Raw genomic sequence first — 21664 nt, forward strand, 5'->3', positions numbered from 1 at the left:
TAATAGATCTAGCCCTATAATGTCAAAGAAAGTTGAATATAAATATAGACATTGCACATCATTTGGTGCTAGTTGTGTGTCTCTATCATTATTACTTCCTGAGATATGTCAGTTGTCATTTTGGGGGGGAAAGTAAGCTATCGATAAAATCTTAAATTATATTCCATTAACTCGCAATATCATAACATTGTGTAACTAAAGATTACCCTATTCTAAAACTATGAACACCTTAAATTTCAAAGTGTAAGACAAACTGTAAACATCCTACAAACATCATAACTGAGCAAATGGGTAATCCATGAACATAGATAAAACATACAGAATTCTAAATAACTAAGCACCATATGATTGATGTTTTAACATCAAAGAACACACACTCTTTACATTTTTTCCTCAAGTTTTGTGTTTTCTTTCTGTCTGCTTCCACCACCTGCAGGATATTCTGGTAATGTTCTTCCTCTTCATTACGCTCTGCGCTGTAGTGAGCTTTATGAGGAATGAAAACGGAGGTGCCAGTCTTTTTGACATGCTTGTGTGGTCGCTGTTTGGAAGGCTGCTGCAAAGATTCATCATCATCAGAATACTCACCATCTCTGCTGCTGATGGCTCCCTTAAATGTGGATGCCTGTTCCTCATACCTGCGTTTTCTCTCATTGTCCGCTGATAACCAGGCTTCCTTCCTCTTCTTCTTTGCAGCAGTCATCTTGTCCAGAGCACCAAAGGTTGCTTTTCGAGCTGTTTCTCATGGAGTGGAGAAATGTCAGATCTTCTTGGTTCTTCATGAGCTGTTCCACATTAGAAGGCCAGATGGCAAACGTCTCCTGAAGCTTGACCTGCATCTTCTGTAGCTTATGCTGTGAAGCCGGCAGCTCCCTCTGGTTCTTTGGAATGGCTCTTATCTTGGCATTCTCATCTGACAAGGCTCTTCTGCATGGCCTTTATCTGAGATATCATTGAGATGTTGGCTTTCTGGTAGAAGATTTGAAGTTGTGCCATCACCAGTTTTGCTGCATCCCATTTGGAACGCAGCTCAGATGCTCCGTCTTGGATGTACCACATCAGACATCTGAGGACTTGATTACAGTTGGGAAGCCTGGAACCTGTTATGATAGCATCATCTTTGCTTATTGTAGCTCCCAGTCAATATATGGACTTGGACTTTCTTGTTGATGCTGATTTAGCATTTTGGCTTGGGCTGTTATCCTTTTGCAATGGCTTAGCTGCCATAGTGACAACATACTGACAAGGACTACAGGATAACAACAGCAGCAAGAACTTGCACAAGAATAATGCACAAGTCTTGATATACATGTATCTTTGTAGGTTTGGTTCCATTAATATGAAAAAAAAAAGGATTTTCATAAGACCATGACTGGACTACCTTCACATCTGCTTTTTATAGATACTGGGACAAAGAAACGCTAAGAATTATGGGGTAAATGCAATATTTTAGAAACAACTGAAGATAGAGATATCAGACTGGTACCAAAAGAGGTGCAATAGACTCATTTATATTCAACTTTCATTGGCACTGTAGGCCTAAATGCATTATTTTGGAGGTTATTTACGAAAAACAGATTTTTCCAGAGCGGGGATACAGGCTCCGCTAAGAAGCAACTTTAGAGGCTTGGTGGACAGCTTAGATACTATTCAATCCAGCTAATATTCTACACATTTTCTTTTCATTAGTATTGTCACATTTTAAAATTGGGCACAAGTTGAATTTCCAAATTGGGGGCAAATGGTGCACCCTAATGAGCAGGTCAGATAAAGAGGGATTCATTTATTGTGAATTCTCAAATTACAAGAAATATCTACTTTTAATACCAAGATCATTCATCAGGGCAGTACAGACACCACTGTGAAAGAAAAATTCATACGTGAACAGTATAGCCTTACTGCAATCACTACAATCAGCAGGATGATGTGTGCCTATGCTCAAAAAAATAGGTTGTTCAATGGACTTAAAGCTATACTTACCTTTCTTGCATTTTTTACACTTTTCTTTTGTAATCTTAAATTGCTCCTAATAAGCGTATGACACTCTAAAACGAAGATAAACCCACCAGGTTTTGAAACTCATTATTTAATCATCATATTATTATGATAAAAGTATAACCAATTAAAAAATTCGGACTGAATAAAATAATTCGCCGAGCTACCTGTCTGTCTTCTGTCGCGCACCTTGACTCCGTCTCTCTCGCACGCATCTCTGACAGGGAAGTGTTCTCTGCAGTTACTAAGCTCAACAAGCAGCGGATCACAACCAAAGCACAGTAAAGTCCACAGTCCAAACCTACAGTCAGAGTAGAGCGGATAACCTTCGCAGTCTGTGTCCAGGCTGCTAATGAATTGTGCATGCGCATAGCAGCTGCCATTCTGCCCTAGAGGGTGGGACTTTGAGGGAGGCAGAGGTGTCCATGTTCAAATTTTTATTAAGTGCTGTGAGACATGCAAGAAAGGTAAGTATAGCTTTAAAATAGATAGGCAACAATTTCCACATAACTGTGTCATGTTAAAATTAATTAAATACTATTATTAGAGAGGAAATAGCTAACTTATGTGAAACCAACATGACTGTAATAAGTCATTCAATTTTATCTGGTCAAGTTAGCCTTTATTGACCAGGCAGTGTTCAGCTAACTAAACAGACATTCATTACACTTACCTAACTCACTAGTGTAATCCTAACTCCACCAACTGAACGACTCCTTGTAGTTCCAACTTAGCTGACTTGAATAAGCACAACTTAAATAGTTTCCATTGATATAAAGCTAGTGAATTTATGTTGGATCTGCTAAATCTAATTATGTCAACAGTTTACATAGAATAAGACATTCAAATCACAATACCTTGGTTCTGTGAAAAATATTTATTGCCAATGGAAAACTGCAACATAAATATCTTACAGGACCTACTAAACAAACCAAACCTTAAAACTATATTCTTTAAGAAGCTCCAAGCAGGTAGAATGGCAAAAAAAAGTACTTTTCTCCCCTCACAATTACTGAATGCTATACAACGAAATCTGAAGATACCATTTTTTAAAAGATTAACTACATGAATAGGGTGAACAAATATCCAGTAAAAATTCTAAAAAAAATAATACATTCCTTCCTGCCATTTCACCTTTCTTGAGAGTTTGTTGCCATCTAGCTGCATCAAGTTTTTGCATAACCTCAAATTATTTGTTGGATAGCTCAAAATGGACAAAATGGCATGTGCATTATTTGCAATGTTGTCAAGCTCATGGAGAACTTCCACACCTTTAATGATTATATCAACATCTGCCAGGCCATCTGCAGACTCTGCACATTCCACCATTATGACATAGATTCATATGACTGTCTAATCCATAGCATCCTGGTTGTCTTGAACATCCTGAAAAACAAAATAAATAAAACTTCAGTTACAACATGCATCACATTTTCAAAAAAAAAAGAGAAACTAAAAGCCAAAAATACTTACCATTAGGCCTGAGCGATAAACCAAAAATTTACCAATGCCGAAATTTACTACAATAACCAACGTCATTTTGCACATGTTGGTATATTCTGTGTTTTTTTTTCTAAAGAAAATAAAAGTAGCTTTTGTCTTTTTTGACTGTGTGTAGGTAGGCAGCCCACCAGTATGTTCATGTCCCTTTAAGAAGCTCAGCTGTGTACAGCGTGTGTAATCACGTGACTCCACGCCCTTCAGTCTGTAACAAGAAGGGAAAGAGACAGGCTTTTAGCTAGGAGAGAATCCGGGCGTCTGCGGGCCCTGTACTGAAAATATACTGAAAAAGAAATTAGATGCCAGGTTTTTTCTGAACCGGAGAACAAGGGAGCTGCGTCTCCATGCAATTGGCGAGTGCTAGTGGCGGATCTAGAAAATTCTATATGGGGTGGCAAAGCGGGAGCAAGTGGTCTTGGCAGGGTGGCATGGGATGGCGCAAGAATCCCCAACTGTAATAAATGGATTTAACATAACAAACATAAAAATACTTTAAAACTAATTACTGTTTTATCATGAACAACAGGAACAAGCCCAGTGCAGCTCTTAAAAAGTAAAAGTATAAATAGCTAAAGTAAAATCTAAAATAAAAAGCAATAATCAAAAATGATAAAAACCCCCTTCCTTCTTCTAGGACCCTCTTCCTCCCTGTCACTCACTGCCTCTGTCTCACTTTCTGAATCTGAGGTTCCTTCTATTCATCCCTCACCTCCCCTTCTCTTTCACTTATTTCGGGGTCGTACCTATGTTCCCTGGGTTCTATGTTCCCCGTTTTCCCCAAAAAAGGTCCTATGTTCCTCACTTTGTATGTAACAGGGGAACATGGGACCCTTTTTCAAAAAAAGGTCCTTTGTTCCCTGCCTTTCTTTAACAGAAGCGCAGGCGGCAGAGTGATAGTTTGGCGCAGTGCGCACGTCACCAAAACCTCACAGGCAGGTTTCCACAGTTCTAGGCACATTTAACTGCAATACATAATAACAACACAGCCACTATTTATTGTGATTATCTGAATCAGCACATAGATTTATATCATTATAAATTGTCCCGTCGAATCTGATGTCTGATCAAAGGCTGTTGGCACGCATAATGGATACTCGGCCTGACTGAATTAACACAGATGAAACCAGGGACCAACTGGGACTAAAAAGCAGCTGCCGCTGCCGTTACGTTGTGATGATCCGCTTTATTTATTTATTAATTTGCGGGCGACCCTATAATCTCTCTCTGCCAACCACAAACAGCCTCGGCATCATATAGGGAGTAGATAGGGAGTAACCTATTCTTCATTAGGTTCCGCAATCCCTCAGGCAGGAGCGGACAAGGTGTCCCTCTGCCCCACAACCAAAACATTTCATCGTTTCTGAGGAAATGAAAACCACATAATTAAAACTTTAAAAGAAAAGGACAGGCTCAGATCAGTGTTTCTTTCTTTCAGTATCATGTATACTTGTCTCCTGTGACACACATGCTTTAGTTTGGGAGATCGGGAGTGAAAGTGTCTTTGATGACTACTCCCCTCTCCACCACATCGCTAACCTTAGCCGTGCTGTCTAAGAACACTACTATGGCCCCATTCATCCTCGAGGCAGACTTTACTCTGTCATACCCGACCACCTCTCCCGCAGCCAGCCCGGCTTCCTCCACTGAGCAGTGCATCGCAGGGAAAAGCTTACTCGCATGTCTGCGAGTAAGCTTTTCAAACTCCGCGGGTACAGCCTCCGCCAAACAATTCACATACACACACACACACACAGCCCTTATTTTTTTCTTGCCAGTAAATATGTATATTTAAAATTTGGTAGCCGAAAGACTTTTATCACTCAAACAAAACCACCGAAACGATGTTGTGATGACGCATGCAAAAACTGCAGCCAGCACACGGCTGTCTATACCTGCTTAGAGTCTGTCCAAGATCAGATTATGAACTCACCCCGACAGAACATTCCCTCTCTTCTCGCCCCCTTTCAGCAGTTAACTAAAGATATCAGCTCATCTGATGCATCTGTTATTCCCTTAATTGCAGCACTAAAGTGTCTTCTACCGAAAGGTTGCGACCATGCAGTGAAAATAATGAAAAGTGCGCTCTTAAGAGTCTGTCAACACGCTTTACTAAGTTCTACTTGGATCCCCTACACTTCATCCCAACTGTACTCGATCCTCAACATAAAGATCATTATTTGGATGTGGGGATAAAGCTGTGCGTAGAGAAATGATCCAGGCTGTGTTGGATACGACACAGGAGTGGCCCGTCACGTATAATATAATATACTATACTTGCAATGCTTTGACTTTAGTGAGGTACACACAGTCCCAGCCATAAGAACAACATTCGATTTGACCCCCCCCCTCCCCCCCCCAAAAAAATAATGGTACAGAATTGGCATAATCATTTATTTTGGTTTTTCGGTTTCAGCGTTCAAGTGTTGCCTGATTTTTGTTTTCAGCCAACAATTTTTATTTTGGTGTTTTCCTAGTTATATTGCTCTTGCCAATAAAGAGGTTTTGTGTTCATGTGTTCCCCCAGCTGCTTCCCAAAGTACATGTTTTCTGTCATACACAGTTCTGTAATGTTCTGCGTCTGTGGTAACTTTCCCAATTTGAGTTACTTGCCCTTTCTTACCACTTATTACCACCTCACCATAAAGGTCCTTTTTTAGCCCAAATTTTCAAAAGCTCTGCAGGCCCTGCAATTGTCCGCATTTTATCATTATCGAGGTGAGCTGCTCAATATATCGTAATCTTATTTTGAGGCCATAACGCTCAGCCCTCCTTACCATGTACTCTCTTATATGATTTTCAGAAAAGGAAATGTGTAAGGCAGATGGGGTGGGTGGGTTCTATTGTTTGTGCATTGTGCAGCAATTTCCACTCCAGATCATCACCGTTCAACCAAACTAAATTAATGTAATGTTGTATTCGGTGACATTGTTAAGTGACAATTTAACAAGAGTTAAATTACTATTTTAATGTATGTCTGTTATTTGGTATTGTTTTAATTGGATAGCTCCTTAGCTAGCTAACATGAGCTAAGACAAATACACAAAGACTGACAATATCAATCTCTAACCATGCACTAATATTCCAACATCACACAGTATTTTGGAGTGTATGTTGCCTTAGTACTGCTCAGCTGGGAGTTGTAATTTAGCAGACACTGCAGACATATGGTATATTGGAACATAGAGTAACAGTCTGTAAATAAAATATCAGATCACCACGACCACAGATAAAAAAATAACCTGACCTTACTACACCAACATTTAATCAGGTTAAACATCAGGAGTCATAATGAAGTGCAGAGTTGAGGTGTCTCACTCACTGACCAGTCAAAATGCTCAACTGTTTTCGGTGTGGTGTCATGTGACAATTTACAGTGCATGTAACTTGTCTGAATTTCCTGGACCTCTGGTATCATAAAGTCTAGATGCAAATGCATATGTGTAAAACGTGGCAATTCAGGTCAGTTCATAACTTTATTTATTGGCAGATTTGGTTTGCATTGAAGAGGGGCATCCATATTTCACACAGACAGACATTGAGATAAATCTGCACAAGACATGGGGATGGATAAGTTCTCCAAAAGGATTTAAAACTGAATAAAAGAAGATTTAAACCAACCAAAAATAGTAAAAGACCATAAAGAAAATGCCACAATAAAATACCTGTTTATATCTTCTTATTTCAAAAGATTATTGCTGCAGGAATGGAGCTGCTCCTGTAGCGCATTGCCTTTGACCTCGGGACTTTAAACTGAAGTGCTGAAATTCACTAAATAAGAGTTGGAGTCATTATTACAAATTGAGCTGGCTAGCCACTGTAACTGTCTTGTATACAGTGACTCTGGACACAGCCCTGAATTATCAGTGCTTTATGGATGGAGGTCCACGTCAGAATAGAACGGCATTACCCAAGCAATTAGTAAGTGACCTCTGAGCAAGGCCAATCATTTTGAAAATGATTTTACGTATAAAAAGTAAGACTTGTAACTATTTTCATGTTTGTACAGAGATCTGCGCATTGTGTAAAGGAAAAAGCTGAACATGTGAATGAATGTCGATGTCTTCTGTGTGTACAGATGCAGACGAGTGTGCCGAGGGTTCAGATGATTGTCACATCGATGCTCTCTGCCAGAACACGCCAAAGTCCTACAACTGCATCTGCAAGCCGGGCTACAAAGGAGACGGAAAACAGTGTGAGGGTGAGTCTCCTACACTTACACTCTCCTCTCACTAATTGCAAAGTGCAAATTTCTACAATGAATTACTGCAAGGTTCAGAAACATAACAGTTTGAAAAGGAGAAACTTGGGAATGTTGGCAAAGTCTCTGCCAGAAAGCCATGTGCATTATGGAAAAATGATGTGTGTGTCTTTTGTACAGTAAAGCTGAAAATAAAATAAGGTCACTGTCAGGGATGATGTAAGTGACATATATGTGTCCAGCCATGGCAAAACTGGTCACAAGTTTACCGAGGGACATTTTGAGTTATTTACAGAATTGTGTCTTAGAGCCACTCAATTATGATAAAACGCTCGCTCGTTGCTGACAGAGTTGTATACCAACCACTCTGGCAACCTCGACTCTGGAAGGGAGGGGTGGAGTGGGAGGCGGACACAGCACTGCTCTCTCTCTTCCTGCACGTACAACTCAACTCAGGGCCACATCATTCTTACAACATTAGTTTACACAAATTCATCTTGCGGGCTGTATTGGACCTTCTGGTGGGCTGGTTCTGGTCCATGGGCCGTTCGTTTGACACCCCTGATTTAGAGTGTCCAATTAACCTCTGCATGTTTTTGGACTGTGAGAGGAAATAGGAGAAAACCAATGCCAGACCATGCAAACTCCATGCTGAAAGGCCCAGGTTCACAACCCAGTTCCACCTGTGATGCGATAACAGTGGCATCGACAGCTGTTTCACCCCTGCCCCTAAATGAGTTCTCCTAATTAGCAGAGAGGAAGTGCAGTGCACAGTGGTGTGAGGGTGAGATGGGGGCAGAGCCTGGCTATGTGTTCACACCTCCACTCATTCCTGCCTCACAGCACAACACAGCTGGAGCCTGCCCACTTTCTCTCTGCAGTCTTATCTCACTTACACATGCATACATGCACACATATGTGCACATGAATGCACACACTGTAGGCTTCACTGCAATTAATGTCAAATCTGACTACACAAATTCTGGCCGATTTTCAAGTGATTTGGTCTTGATCGACACATTTCCAGTATCAGACTCAACTATGAATGTCTGGAACGCTGACGTGTAGTGTAACATAACTGAAGAACAGAGACTTGTTCTTCTCATCACGGCATTCACAATGCTGTGATGAGATGTCTAGCATGTTTGCATATTTGTATTTTCCTACCTCGTCTGACATCACTGACACCTGACAGACAAAGTGCACCTGGAAGGTGACCATTTGGATAGAGTGCACTGACATCGTGTAACATACAGACAAACACGGTGAAGAGGATTACCTCAAGTTCTCTCTGGACAGACAATCCTTAATGTCCTTTTTGTGACACCCAAGAACGTGTCCACAACCATTTTTTTTTCTTTTCTTTTTGTGTCTAAACACAAGACTGCAAGCATCATCCACAACGCTTCGGTAGCCATGATTGAGAACTCCTTGCCCAAATTCCCTTAGTTATAGATTGTTTTCAACATGTACTGCTTAGATAATGTTCAACATGCATAATTAAACATCTAATTAATATGTGTCCAGCCATGGCAAAAGCGTTCACAAGTCTACTTTGGGACATTTGGAGTTATTTACAGATCCTGAAAGTGTGATTTCTAAGCTTTCCAACAATGTCAAACACATGTCCATCTGATCAGAAGAAGATGTGGCCATTTGAATGTAGGCACTCCTCAAACTGCTTTAGGGAGTTTAGGTACTTGAGGAGCCAGGCCAATAGCTGCTCATTTGCATCACATTAACATTGGTCACAACCCCCCACCCAGTCTAGCTGTCAGTGACATCTGATGTCTGTTAGCCCACAGGACAGAAACAGTGTATCAGTTTGAAAACAAAGGAATGAATGTAGTTCATGTCAATGTAGTGTTATTTGCTGTAAGTACTTCAGTGGACTGATAAGAATCAGAATTTACTTTATTGATCCCCAGAGGGAAATTCTTCTGTTACAAAAAGCACTTGAATAAAAATGAGAAACAAGAAAGGTGAAAGATGGATACATACTTCAAATATAAAATAAAATATATCTAAGTGTGTGAAGGAGAGTTCAATATTTTCCAGACCATGGACTATATTATCATCTTCAATAACAGTTCCTCCCCAACAATGTGGCTGTACCCACTCTGTCCATCACAGTTGATATGCGGCTAAATGGTGACATCACAAACGCACCCTCTTCTGCTTACTCTTCTGTGCGTTAACCTTTGGTTCTGGGCATGTGAAGTCTTTTACCTCATCAGAACAGAAAGGCCTGATTTTTTCAAAAAGATACGTCTGCCTGTCCATGGTCAGTCCAGGTGGGGCCAGGACAGGAAGACTGTCAACAGGGGGCAGAACTCCTGGGTTGCGCAGTAGCTGAAACTCGATAGGCTCTGCATCACTGTGAGTTTGAGCAAGCACCACACCTGGTCTGTTGGCATCAAAGCTGTGACAGAATAGAAGCACACAACAGGATATTTAAAACATGGCTCACTGTTCACATGGAACACTATTATGTCCATTCATGATTTTTTTTATTCATAAAATGCACAAGTTTGAATCTAAATACCTAAAGTGCTGATAACTCTTGATCTGTGGGAGCTTTCGAAAGTAGGGACTCAGATGTGTCTGCCAGTCGATGGTCTTTATTATCACTCTGCCATCTGCCGTTCCAACAAGCTGCGGAATATTGAGGCGACTTTCAGGAGAGCTGTGTTCCACTACCTGTTGACAGCAAGAACCACAATGAAAATAATTATATTACTTTTCCAAAATAAATCACATTTTACACATTACATATTGCAGTCTAATAAAATGAACTAACCTGAGCGATGTCTGCCAAAGTATTGACTCTGGTCCTCGTGAATGCTTGCTTGATTAGTCCAAAGCCACAGTCGGGGGCAAATTTGGTGTGGCCAACAATCAGGAAGTGGATTCATGCATGCAAAGGTGTGGCATTCACACATCATTCAATGCAATGTTAGGTTTCGAACACAGGAGTTTAGTCTCAAAGCATATGAATTATCAAACTGAACATGCGGGTGTACAAAATCTCAAAGAGGGCCGTGACATGCTCCTCTTACGACTTATAATACGCTCATCTGACCGAACAAAAGTTTCGAAGTGCGTATTATTTTTAACACAGGAGACAGTGGCACTGCCTAAAAGGCAGGAGGCGGAGATGGAGGTGTCAGAGCTGAAGATGCTGAGATTTTAGTTTGGAGTGTCCATGATGGACAGGTTTAGAGATTATGTTAGGGAGGCAGAACACAGCTGGACCCAATATGCACAAGACTGGAGGCACGATGGAAGATTTAAGAGTCTTTATTTAACTCTCTTCAAATCAAAACAAAAATCAGGAACACTTCGTAATCTCAGAATGAAATAACAAAAAGCGTCTAGATAATCAAAAATAAAGAAACAAACTTAAATTAGTAAACAACAAAAATGCAGGAATTCTTTGTCCTTTAAATAACTCAAACAAAAGCGTAGCACCTAAGCTAGAAGATTGAAATTGCGAGACAGACTTGGATTAGGCTTTCTCTTGACAGCATAAACAATATACTGACAGAATGAGGGAACTGGGGACACTAAGAGGGAATTAAGGGCAGGTGGGAGTGATTACGAAAGGATCACCAGGTGAAGTGCATGAGAGAATTAGAGATGTGTCAAGAACGACAAGGTGACAACGTAACAGGAAGACAAGAACATTACCAAAATAAAAGGGGAATTGAAAATCAATTGAGGAATTGAGGAAGAAGAATTGGACTCTGTGTCCTTACAGGACAGCCAGTTGAGAAGAGGTGAGAGGGGAAAGGTAAGGGGTCTTGAGTGACTGAGCTTTATGGCCATCTTTGTCTTTGAACAAAGAGCCATGGTCTCCATCCGAGATACATGTTGACTCTATCTTGAGCGAGCTGATACCCTACATCCATTTAGTCCAAAGGACATAATCTATGACAAAGTTTCAACTTGTTATTTGAGTGAATTAATACAAACCTCAAACACACCACTAGGGTTTTTTCATAGAAAACATCTCTGAAAACAGTATCTGAAGTTAAATATACTTCCTTTGTTTTAATTGCACATCAGTGTTTCCCACACTTCCATCATGTGGACCCACCAAAACAGTGACTCAAATCACAATATAAATCATGATATCTGTAACAGATTGGTCTGATCGACTCCTGTTGACATATGCAAAGCAATGCAAAACATGTAAACAAATGGGCTTGTTGTAGTTTTTGAGGAGTGATGGTTATCTAGTAATAGTTTCTAATGAGTGTCACTTAAAATGGAAGCAAAAGCCAAATAGAATGAAAGCTTCTCTTCGGTGGCTGCCATGTCGGATTAACACAAAGTGGCTAGACATTGCTTCTTTATTGTCATTGTTTTAAGCCTGCCTCTAGTGCGCCAGGGTTTTGTCATTGGCTCTCATTTTTTTGGGAGATTCTGTAGTTGGCGTCCTTGGCAGACGTGTCTGCAGAGCTAAATCAAATCATTGGCAGACTCTGCTGCCTTCACCCAGGATAGGAGTTCCCCTACTAAAATCCAAGATCTTATTTGTGTAGCTCTGTTGTGATTTATTGCAGTGAACACACTCTCGGAACACACTCTCGGAGCATGTCTGTCGGAGCATCCTGAATATAAATGACTCTATGTCCTCTGAGAGGAGACGACACAGGGTTCAAGGCTTTTCAGGAACATGATCATCCTCCCCTGAACCTGCGGTCTGTACAAATTTGCTATGTCATTACATGACTGTTATTAGGTGAGCACTGAATCTGTGTGTGTGTTTCTGTGTCGGTCTGAGTGTGTGTGGAGGTTCTGCACGATGGAGCCAGAATGTCAACTGCATTTTATTAAATTTTTTTATTACAAGAAAATACCATGATATCACAGACTTATGCAGCTTTAGATTTTATCTGGTGTGCCTTTTGTTATAAAATCTGTTTTTCAATGTTTTCAATGAGTGAGCATCAGTGAATCGCGGAGCTAGTGTTAAAAAGGCCTCAGTAGCTTCAATACACTTCATATACCCTCTTAAAGTTATGGTAAGGGAATAATTAGGTTTAGGTCAGTCTAGGGTTAAGGGTCTGGCAAGTAGTGAAATTGTGGTTATGGCTAGTGTTCGTCTCTGGAAATTAATGTAAATCTATATAATGTCCTGAAATTTGACCTGAGAAAGTGTTTGGGCCAATTCCAATTCCTTGCTTAACCCTCAATCTTAACCCTCAAGCTCAACCCTTAATCTTAACTGGCCCTCAAAACCAAGTGTTGAGGGTTATTTTGTCACTTAGAAATGGGACACCCCTTAAATGCAGATACGTCTTCAGACTGTGGGGGGCAGAATAACGCGAAAGCTGCGTCCAGTCTGTCAACTCCAAAAAAGAAGAAGGAGTAACTTGTCAGTCAAGTTATTAGGTCAGTTAGTTATAAGATGATACTCATACAACCCTGCTGAAAAAAAACAGCTTAGATTGACCAGGCTGGTCAGGCTGGTCACAGTGGTCCAGCAAACCATCCCAGCTTAGACTGGTCACGCTGGCAGACCAGCCTAAGCTGGGATGGTTTGCTGGTTTAGAGGGGTTTTTGACACTTTAGCTGGTTAAGCTGGTCACAGTGGTCCAGCAAACCATCCCAGCTTAGGCTGGTCCCCAAAGCTGCTTAAGCTGGTCACAGTGGTCTAGCTGGTCACCATTGCGGGTTAAGCTGGTCACAGTGGTATAGCTGGTTAAGCTGGTCAGAGTTTGGTCACGCAAAGCATATATTATGCAATACACTTAAACAATACTGGAATCTTGGAAAACATTTATTATTGAAAATGATCTACAATATAAAATCAAATTCAGCATCTTTCAGGTCACTGGAACACAAACAATAAAATAAGTCAACAATCAACACCTGTTGGCTGTAAATTAGAAAAAGGTAGTTAGCTCTACTTGCACGAAAGTACTCTTGTCTGAAGGAACTTCACCTGTTTGGACTCCCCTCCTGGCATTTTATAGACTGCGCTCTGTAGGAATTCCCACACATGCTTACAGTGCTTTGGATATTCAATGTCGAAGATGAAATTGCCTTAAAGCAGACATCAATGGCCTGAATCATGCTCCAAAGCCTCTCCGGCAACAATAGTAATAGCCTGAGATGGATGGTGATTGTCATTCCCCAGTGTCAGGACATACAGTAGGTATATGGTCTGGATCTGGCCTCAAGAAGATACACTTTTCCTGGTGCCCACAAGAACAATGAGTCTTTGTTAGGATTACTATTTGGAAATTATTCAGTGCATTTATAATTCAAAAAATGGAACTTTAATAGTCTACCTTTCACTACACATAGCAAAATATTCCTAACTTTTTTTGTTTAAGTCTTAATGGTTATGGCATATAGCTCACATTACAGAAAACAATTAAAAAAAGGATTCAGACTTGAAATGACCTAAGAAGCCACAAATTGATTGAGAGTCTATCATTACAATAAACATGTTCTGAAAATGTGTGCAGCCCACCTATTGAAAAAAAAAAGAAAAAAAAAAGGGAATTATATTTCATAAGAATTTATACAAAAAAGGAATGCAGTCAACTCCATAACTATCCAAATTATCACTATGAGTAGTGCAGAATTGATATGCTGTGGATGGGGGGTGTTGGTGACAAAGCGCGATTGATCTGAAACAAACGCAAAAAGAAATTGTGTGCTCCATAAAATGACAGAAAATGTTAAAAAAAAAAAAAAAAACCTGATCAGTGTTTGTCAAACCTGGAAATGACGATGCTCTAAAATGTCTTGTTTTTTTCCACAAACCTAAATGATTTATTTGTTATGTGGAGCAAAGAAACAAAGCAAATATCCACATTTAAGAAGTCAGAAAATCTTCAGAAATCTTGTTTTAATAATGAAAACTATTAATTTAGCAATCGATTGTTTCAGCTCTATATTAACTATTCAGATATCACCATGCCAAAAGCAATGCATTCAAGCAGCAGAATGTTATCCAATGTGAAGATAACAAGCTTGTTTGTGGGTGAAAGAAACCAATCCTCCCTCTCGCCCTATATATATATATATATATATATATGTATATATATAAAAATGTATGTAATATACACGTTGTGTATATACATACATAATATACAGCCTTCCCAACACTGCGCTTAGTCTGCCATCAACACGGAAACCCCCCCCCCCCCGACGAAATCCCACTCCAAACTCACCTCAAAACTGTATGTGTGTGTGTGTACGTGTGTGTGTGTGTGCGTGTGTCTATGTACGTGTGTGTATGTGTGGGTGAAAAATTGCATACATAAATAATAAAGTAAATTGAGTTAACGTTACATGACTTCGGGATATTAAGCACACGACGAGAGAGACGTTCCGGTGGAGACGATAGCTTGTGAGCTTCCACGCTAGCGGCTAAATGGCTAGCTACGTTGTTATCCAAACCAACCCACTAGCCTCGACTATATAAATATACTACTTTAATAGAAAACGCAACACAAAGTGTGAATTAGATACCGTATGTCGTGTGCACAGACCTTCTGTTCCCGTTTTCCTTTCGCCGGTCCGGTTCCCTGGTGGTGGCTCGCGCTTCGCGGTTTTCAGAACCTGGCGAGGTGTGTGTTGTGTCATCTTCTGTCGACGTGATGACGTGTGATGTTCGACGCACAGACAACGTTGATGGATTTTTGACCCAATCAAGTTGTGAAGTTTTTTGGCACATAAAGTACATGTGCCAAAATAATGATATTTTTTTCTCTTTGACCACACCGATCACTTTTTGGAGTATTGGTGTGTCATTAATATATAAACTGTGAAACTAAATATTAGGAAATATTATTCATTGCTCTTCATGGTTTGAATGGATCACAGGTATTAGGACAGTTCATGTAAATCCTCTAAAAACAATAGTTCATGTATTCATTTTCTCAACCTGCCTTTGCCTCTTCATGGGAAAGAGGGACTATTATTGTTTTGATATATTTTTGTAGAGCAAACACAATAGACCTGTTGTAGGTTTTAGCCATAACTTTTAATCTACTAACCAGCACTGCCTTGTGGCTTCCCTATTACACACACGTACATATATATGTATACATATGTATACATATATATATATATATATATATATATATATATATATATATATATATATATATATATATATATATATATATATATATATATCAGGATGTATTATTTATACATATCATGACAATTATGAGCCATGCTTGCCCAGTCCAGCCTGGTCAGTCTAAGAGGCTGGCCATCCAACCAGCTTGCCCAGCTTACCATCCAGGTTTTGCTGGTCTGTCCAGCTTGTCAGCTGGACAGACCAGCTGACTCCAGCCTACCAGCCGGGTTTTGCTGGTCAGGCAGGTTGACACCAACTTAGCCTGACTGGGTGACCAGCCATACCAGCTGGCCAGCGACTGACACACCAGCCTTGCCAGCTTGTCCAGCTTGGTAAACCAACTAAACCAGCCTAAGACCAGCTAAGACCAGCTAAGACCAACTAAAACCAACTAAAACCATCAACCATCCTAAGCTGGTTTTTTCAGCAGGGAAATACCACAACCACGGACATATTCAGCTGACAGTTACCACACACCATGGCTTATTGAAAAGTAAACGATAGCAAACGATCGTGTGTGTGCACCGGCCGGAAAGATCGTAAAATAAAAATAAATGTTATGCAACAATGACGTCAGTAATCTATAATATGGGCCTTAACTAAGATAATAAAATGGTTTTCATATTTTTTTATCTCTATTAACAAAGAAAATACTTGACTGTAGAATACTCGTTTCGCTGCTTTCGGCGCCATCTTTGTTATGTGAAAACATGCAATGCATTCTGGGTAGCCCTTGCTCCCAAGGGTGGTCTCGGAAAATCTCAATATTGAGGGTGATACAGCCCTTAAACTTGGCCCTCATCTTAATTTTGAGAATTGGGACAGCACTTGCACTAGAGGGAGCGCACATTTTTGAGATTGAGGGTTAAGATTGAGGGTTAAGCAAGGAATTGTAATTCACCCTTCGTGCATGTGTGTCTCCTCATTGACTCCTGACTGTACACTAAAATCAATCATCCTGCCTCCAGTGATGAGGTAACAGCTTGTGACTGGCACACCAAATGAAGATGAATAGTGGATGAGAGTTGACCCCTGACCTTGTGATTAGATATGGGTGCCGTAATTGTCAGGCTGTGTTTTCCATCAACAGGCATTAAAGGCCACTTTGTCGGCCAGTGCACATTAGCCGGATCTGCTATTCCTGGAAGCACCTGGAAGTAACAGAGACTCCAGTGCCCGCTCTCCTCATCCCACAGGTCATCATCAGCATCACTCCATATCAGCTAACAGTCACTCAACAGTCCAGTAAATCATGCAGTGGATTTTGAGAAATTAGATAAAAGTTAATGTTTCAGAAAGGCTGTGCTTTATGTTGTTTGTGTGATTTGGCTCAGAAATGTCATCTATCCACTATGTCTTAACAGACATACAGACACAGACAGACATCTGTTTATAGACAGAGCTCCAGTCTACTCATCATACTCCATAATACTGGATGTTAAATAGTGTTTTGGATAACGATGCCTGATGTTGACTCGGGCTGAAAAACAGTTTTAATTCTTCTGTTGTTGATTGTTCTACCTTAAAAGTGACAAAATGTAGTATTTCAACTTTCAAATAATGTCTCCTGGATTATTTTGGTGGTACATGAACTAATAACAGGGTGAATATCATCCTGAGCAGGTCAAGGTCTGCACGGCCTTCATTGGTACTATGTAAAAAGTAGTACAACATTGTACTTTTCGGCATATGGCATGGCTTTGTAATGTCTTGATAAATAAAACAATGTCATCATATTTGTATAAAATGCTATAACATTGGCTGCTGTACCTGGTCTAATGGCATGGTTGTTTGTGCATTAGAAGTCCTCCTTCAGAGTTGACCAGGAATCGTTGACTTGAACGTTACCTTGACATATATTTTACCACAGTTCTAACTTCCGATCCGATCCCGATATCTGATTTTAGATAGCTGCCGATACTCCGATACTATTCCGATATGGATGCTCTGTTTGCTTTAATATTATTATCATTGTTTTTGTCATAATTTTGATTATAAGGCTTTAATAAACTCCTTTATACAGCCAAGTGTGATATGTACGACTTTTACAACGTTTACAGCGACTTTACAGACCCCTGGCGACACACACACACACACACACACACACACACACACACACACACACACACACACACACACACACACACACACACACACACACACACACACACACAGTGAGCGCATAGCAGCGCACACACGAACAGAGTCACAGACACACACACACACATAAACGGAGTCACAGACGAGCCATGAATGTTCAATCTCCAAACACAACGCGATGCCAGCGTTTTAAATAAATAAAAAGCGTCTCCGTGTTAATCATTGATTTCACCGGACATTTTGGCCGGCGATATTTTTTTGTGACAACAGCCATAAACGGCATATATACCGGCTAACGTGAACCCTGGCTTGGAGGAGTGTGATTTTCATTGTTTTTATGCCGCTGTCAGAACTGTTCTCCTCAGCGAGCAGGCGTTTAAAACGGTGACGGCTGGGTTTACGTTGGCTCGGCTGCAGGTTTGCGGAGCTGAACTTCCTGGTTAACTCCTGGTCAATCATGCTCACCTGCTAGCTGGCTGTAAACTGTGGAATGGATTTCCTGAACGGAGTCGTGCATCATTACTCCGCGTCTCATCGAGACACGCCTCAATTCAGGAAACCCATTCCACTTTTTACAGCCAGCTAACAGAGCAGTCAGGGAATCACTTGTGGAGACATTTCAGCAGACACACACACACAGCCAGATCGGAAATTTCCGATCCAACTGTACAGATTTCCGATCCGTCAATTACGTCTGTATCGGAACCCGATACCGATACTGGATCGGATCGGCCCCATCCCTAGTTCTAACAAACAATACTGTTTACGAACTTTGGGGGGAACCCGAGAGCAAATCCTACATTGTGTTACTTGTTAATACATGTAAGTATCTGAAGCTCATTCATGGTGGAAACACTTATATATTTAAAGCGGAACTTCCTTCTTTATGTTGTAAAATCTGACGCTCCCCCTCCCTTCCCTTCTCATGGCCATGTGCATTTGTTTTCAACGTACCCACGGAGCTATGTCCATGCTGATAGGAGAACAGTCCACTACACACCGAAAACATACCAGCAGCAGACATTGTTCATAAAAATGGTCGAGCAAACACCTTTCCAACAATAGCAAACATTGAGGAAGTGCAAATACACATAAATGCATAGAGAACATCCCTGTAATAAGACATTTAACCATCACAATGACTCCGAAGCTGTTAAATTAGGTTAAACATCCTGCGTAGTTCTGCACCCTGGTTTTAATAATGCTGTGTGTAATGGGATTGTTTTCCTATTATCAGGAAGTGAGTCGGACTCCTCTTATACAAACATTGTTTAAGGCCCTGTCCCAATACTTCCCCTAACCCTAAATTTTGCGTGTTCACGTGTAGGGGCGAGCAAGGGGAAATGCGATTTACCCTTATAATCAACCCTCAAAATGTAGTGAGCTCCGATGCGGGCTTAAGAAGTGGAAGATGAAATTACACATGATGCTCTGCAAATTCAGCGAGCCGGCTGATATTTTTCAACAAAGATGGCGGCCACATCTGCAGAGGAACAATTTTTCACTTTCTGTAAATCTTTAAAAACTTTATTTCACTTCTCAATTATCACTGTGCTTGTCTCCTATATGATATATTTAACTGATATTTCTTTTTCAAACAACCAATGATTTATAAAGGAAAATCATGAAAATTTACAGGGGTGCCCAAACTTTTGCATACCACTGTACATACGAGTGTAAGGACAAGAAATGTTAACAGAATAAGACACCCCTTCCTATATTTTTTTAAGTTATTTCTAGGGCTGTCAAAAGATTAACATTTTTAATCAGATTAATCACAGGGTAGCTGTGGATTAATCACGATTAATCACGATTAATTACCATTCGTAAATATGCCAAAAAAATTCAAATTTTCTCTTTATATTGTTGTAGGAACGGAGAGATAAATAAAGTATGTGAAAATATAAATGTAAAGAACAATAAAATACTGTATATAACTTGTAAAAACCTATACAAACTTAGTAAAAAATAAATATTACATTGTAAAAAACCCACATTATAATACAATATAAATAAATAGAAATAATTAAATGCTGTAAATAAGGGTTAAAAAAACCCCCTATACATTGCACTGTAAATAACTCACATTATAAACAAAATATAAAGTATAGAAGTTAAATAGTTTTCTTGTGGGTACTAAACCCACAGCAGGAAATTCCTCAACAGCACTTTGAAGCACTGCTTCTACTAGTTAGCGTTAGCGTCAGCTAGCATTCTGACGCTAATGTTAGCTGCTGTCTGTGTCCCCGTTAGTTAGACAGTGACTGTTATTGTTATGATTATATCATTATCTGCGCCAGTAGCGCCACTTACAACTGTGTCTTTCTTTCTTTTTTCTTCATCCTCTTTTTTTCTTCCTCTTCTAACTTCCTGATTGATAACTCCTCTTCATTTTCCTTCAGCTTCACACAGGTTAACGTGAGGTGACGTGGGGCCCCAAGCAGTTAAAGCCTCTGTAAACACAAATCCACAAAAGTCTTATGTAAAAGTGTACATGTAAAAATATTAGAAATCTGTTTTCATCCAAATTCGAAATATTTGTCTTTTTAACTGTTGAAATGTGGGTTTCAATTGGGCGGAGTTATCTCTCCGGGTTGGACGTGGGAAATCATCCAATCATAAATCATCCACTTCAGTGAACAAAACCGTTCTGCCTCTTTGAGTCTGAGCCAACTCTCCCCTATAGCCTTTTGCCATTACAATCTATATCTATACATACGTATATCTATATCTATACATACGTATATCTATCTATATGTAATCATTATGTCAGTTTGTGCAGTCCCTGGATGCACGTCCTCCGGTAAGGACGTGTAATTTTTTTTATTTTTCCACCTTCTTCAGATAACTACCGTTCTCTCTCTCAAAGGTTTTTTCAAATGTTTCATGGCATACGAGATAGGGGTACCAAAGTTCTGATTTGTCAAAACAGTCAACAAAACTCTTATAAATTCACGATGGAAGGTCTAATGTCCTCCCTTGGATTGATGCCATGGATATGGAAGCAAATGTGGGCCATTATCCAAATTAAAATGCATTAACAGAAATGCTTTTTCATTTCTGTTAATTGCTGTCACTCCCCTTGTTCTTCCAATCGTGGTGAGCATAGATATGTAGAATATAGATTTCTTACGGCAGAGTGTCCAACGACAGTATTGGCCAGCAGCGTGGACGACACATCCATATATATCTATAGTGCTGAGGAGGTGTTACGCGTGACTTCGCCAGACTGCCGACGACTGATTCACCAGAGTTCACCATTAGTAAAACTAATCTAACAATCCCTAAAACATGGTTTAATCTCCAACAAAGTCTAAAATCTCAATAAGGAGTCTGGTGTGTTTAGGAACAAACACACCAGATTGTGACCGGCTGCATAGACGCTGCAGCTGTGTGTGTTTGTGTCACACGGAGTCTGTGCTCCGCAGAACTCCGACACAAGGATCGAGCCAAACAATAATGCTAAACTGTAGATCGGTTAAAACTACTTTAACAATCCTAAAAACGTGGGTTAATCTCCGACAATTACCAGGGAAATGTCTGACATGTCAATATTTAACAGTGAAGTCTGGTCTGCGATGGTCCTCCACTCGTTTGTGTGACTGTATGTAGCAGAGCCAGAAGAAAGGGAGTGGCCAGTGACGTCACTATCCTGCACCGCTTCGTATTGCGAACTCATTTGAATTATGAAACACTTTTTGCGGACGAACATGAAAACGAAAAAGCATTTCTCTGTTTGCTTTGTCTTTTAATTAAGGCAC

The 21664-nt window shown here is 40.1% G+C and overlaps 1 protein-coding gene across 1 annotated transcript in view; it reads left to right on the forward strand.

Moving 5' to 3' along the window:
• scube1 (signal peptide, CUB domain, EGF-like 1) overlaps nt 1–21664 on the forward strand; it is a gene marked incomplete at both ends in the record, with an annotated part of 184741 nt that overhangs the window by 8069 nt on the left and 155008 nt on the right. The window contains one exon of the mRNA XM_083906981.1: nt 7571–7693. Within this exon, the coding sequence (XP_083763107.1) occupies nt 7571–7693 (123 nt within the window). The remainder of the gene's footprint in view (nt 1–7570; nt 7694–21664) is intronic.

Source organism: Microchirus variegatus, assembly GCF_963457635.1.
Source record: "Microchirus variegatus genome assembly, chromosome: 20".
Lineage (NCBI taxonomy): Eukaryota > Metazoa > Chordata > Actinopteri > Pleuronectiformes > Soleidae > Microchirus > Microchirus variegatus.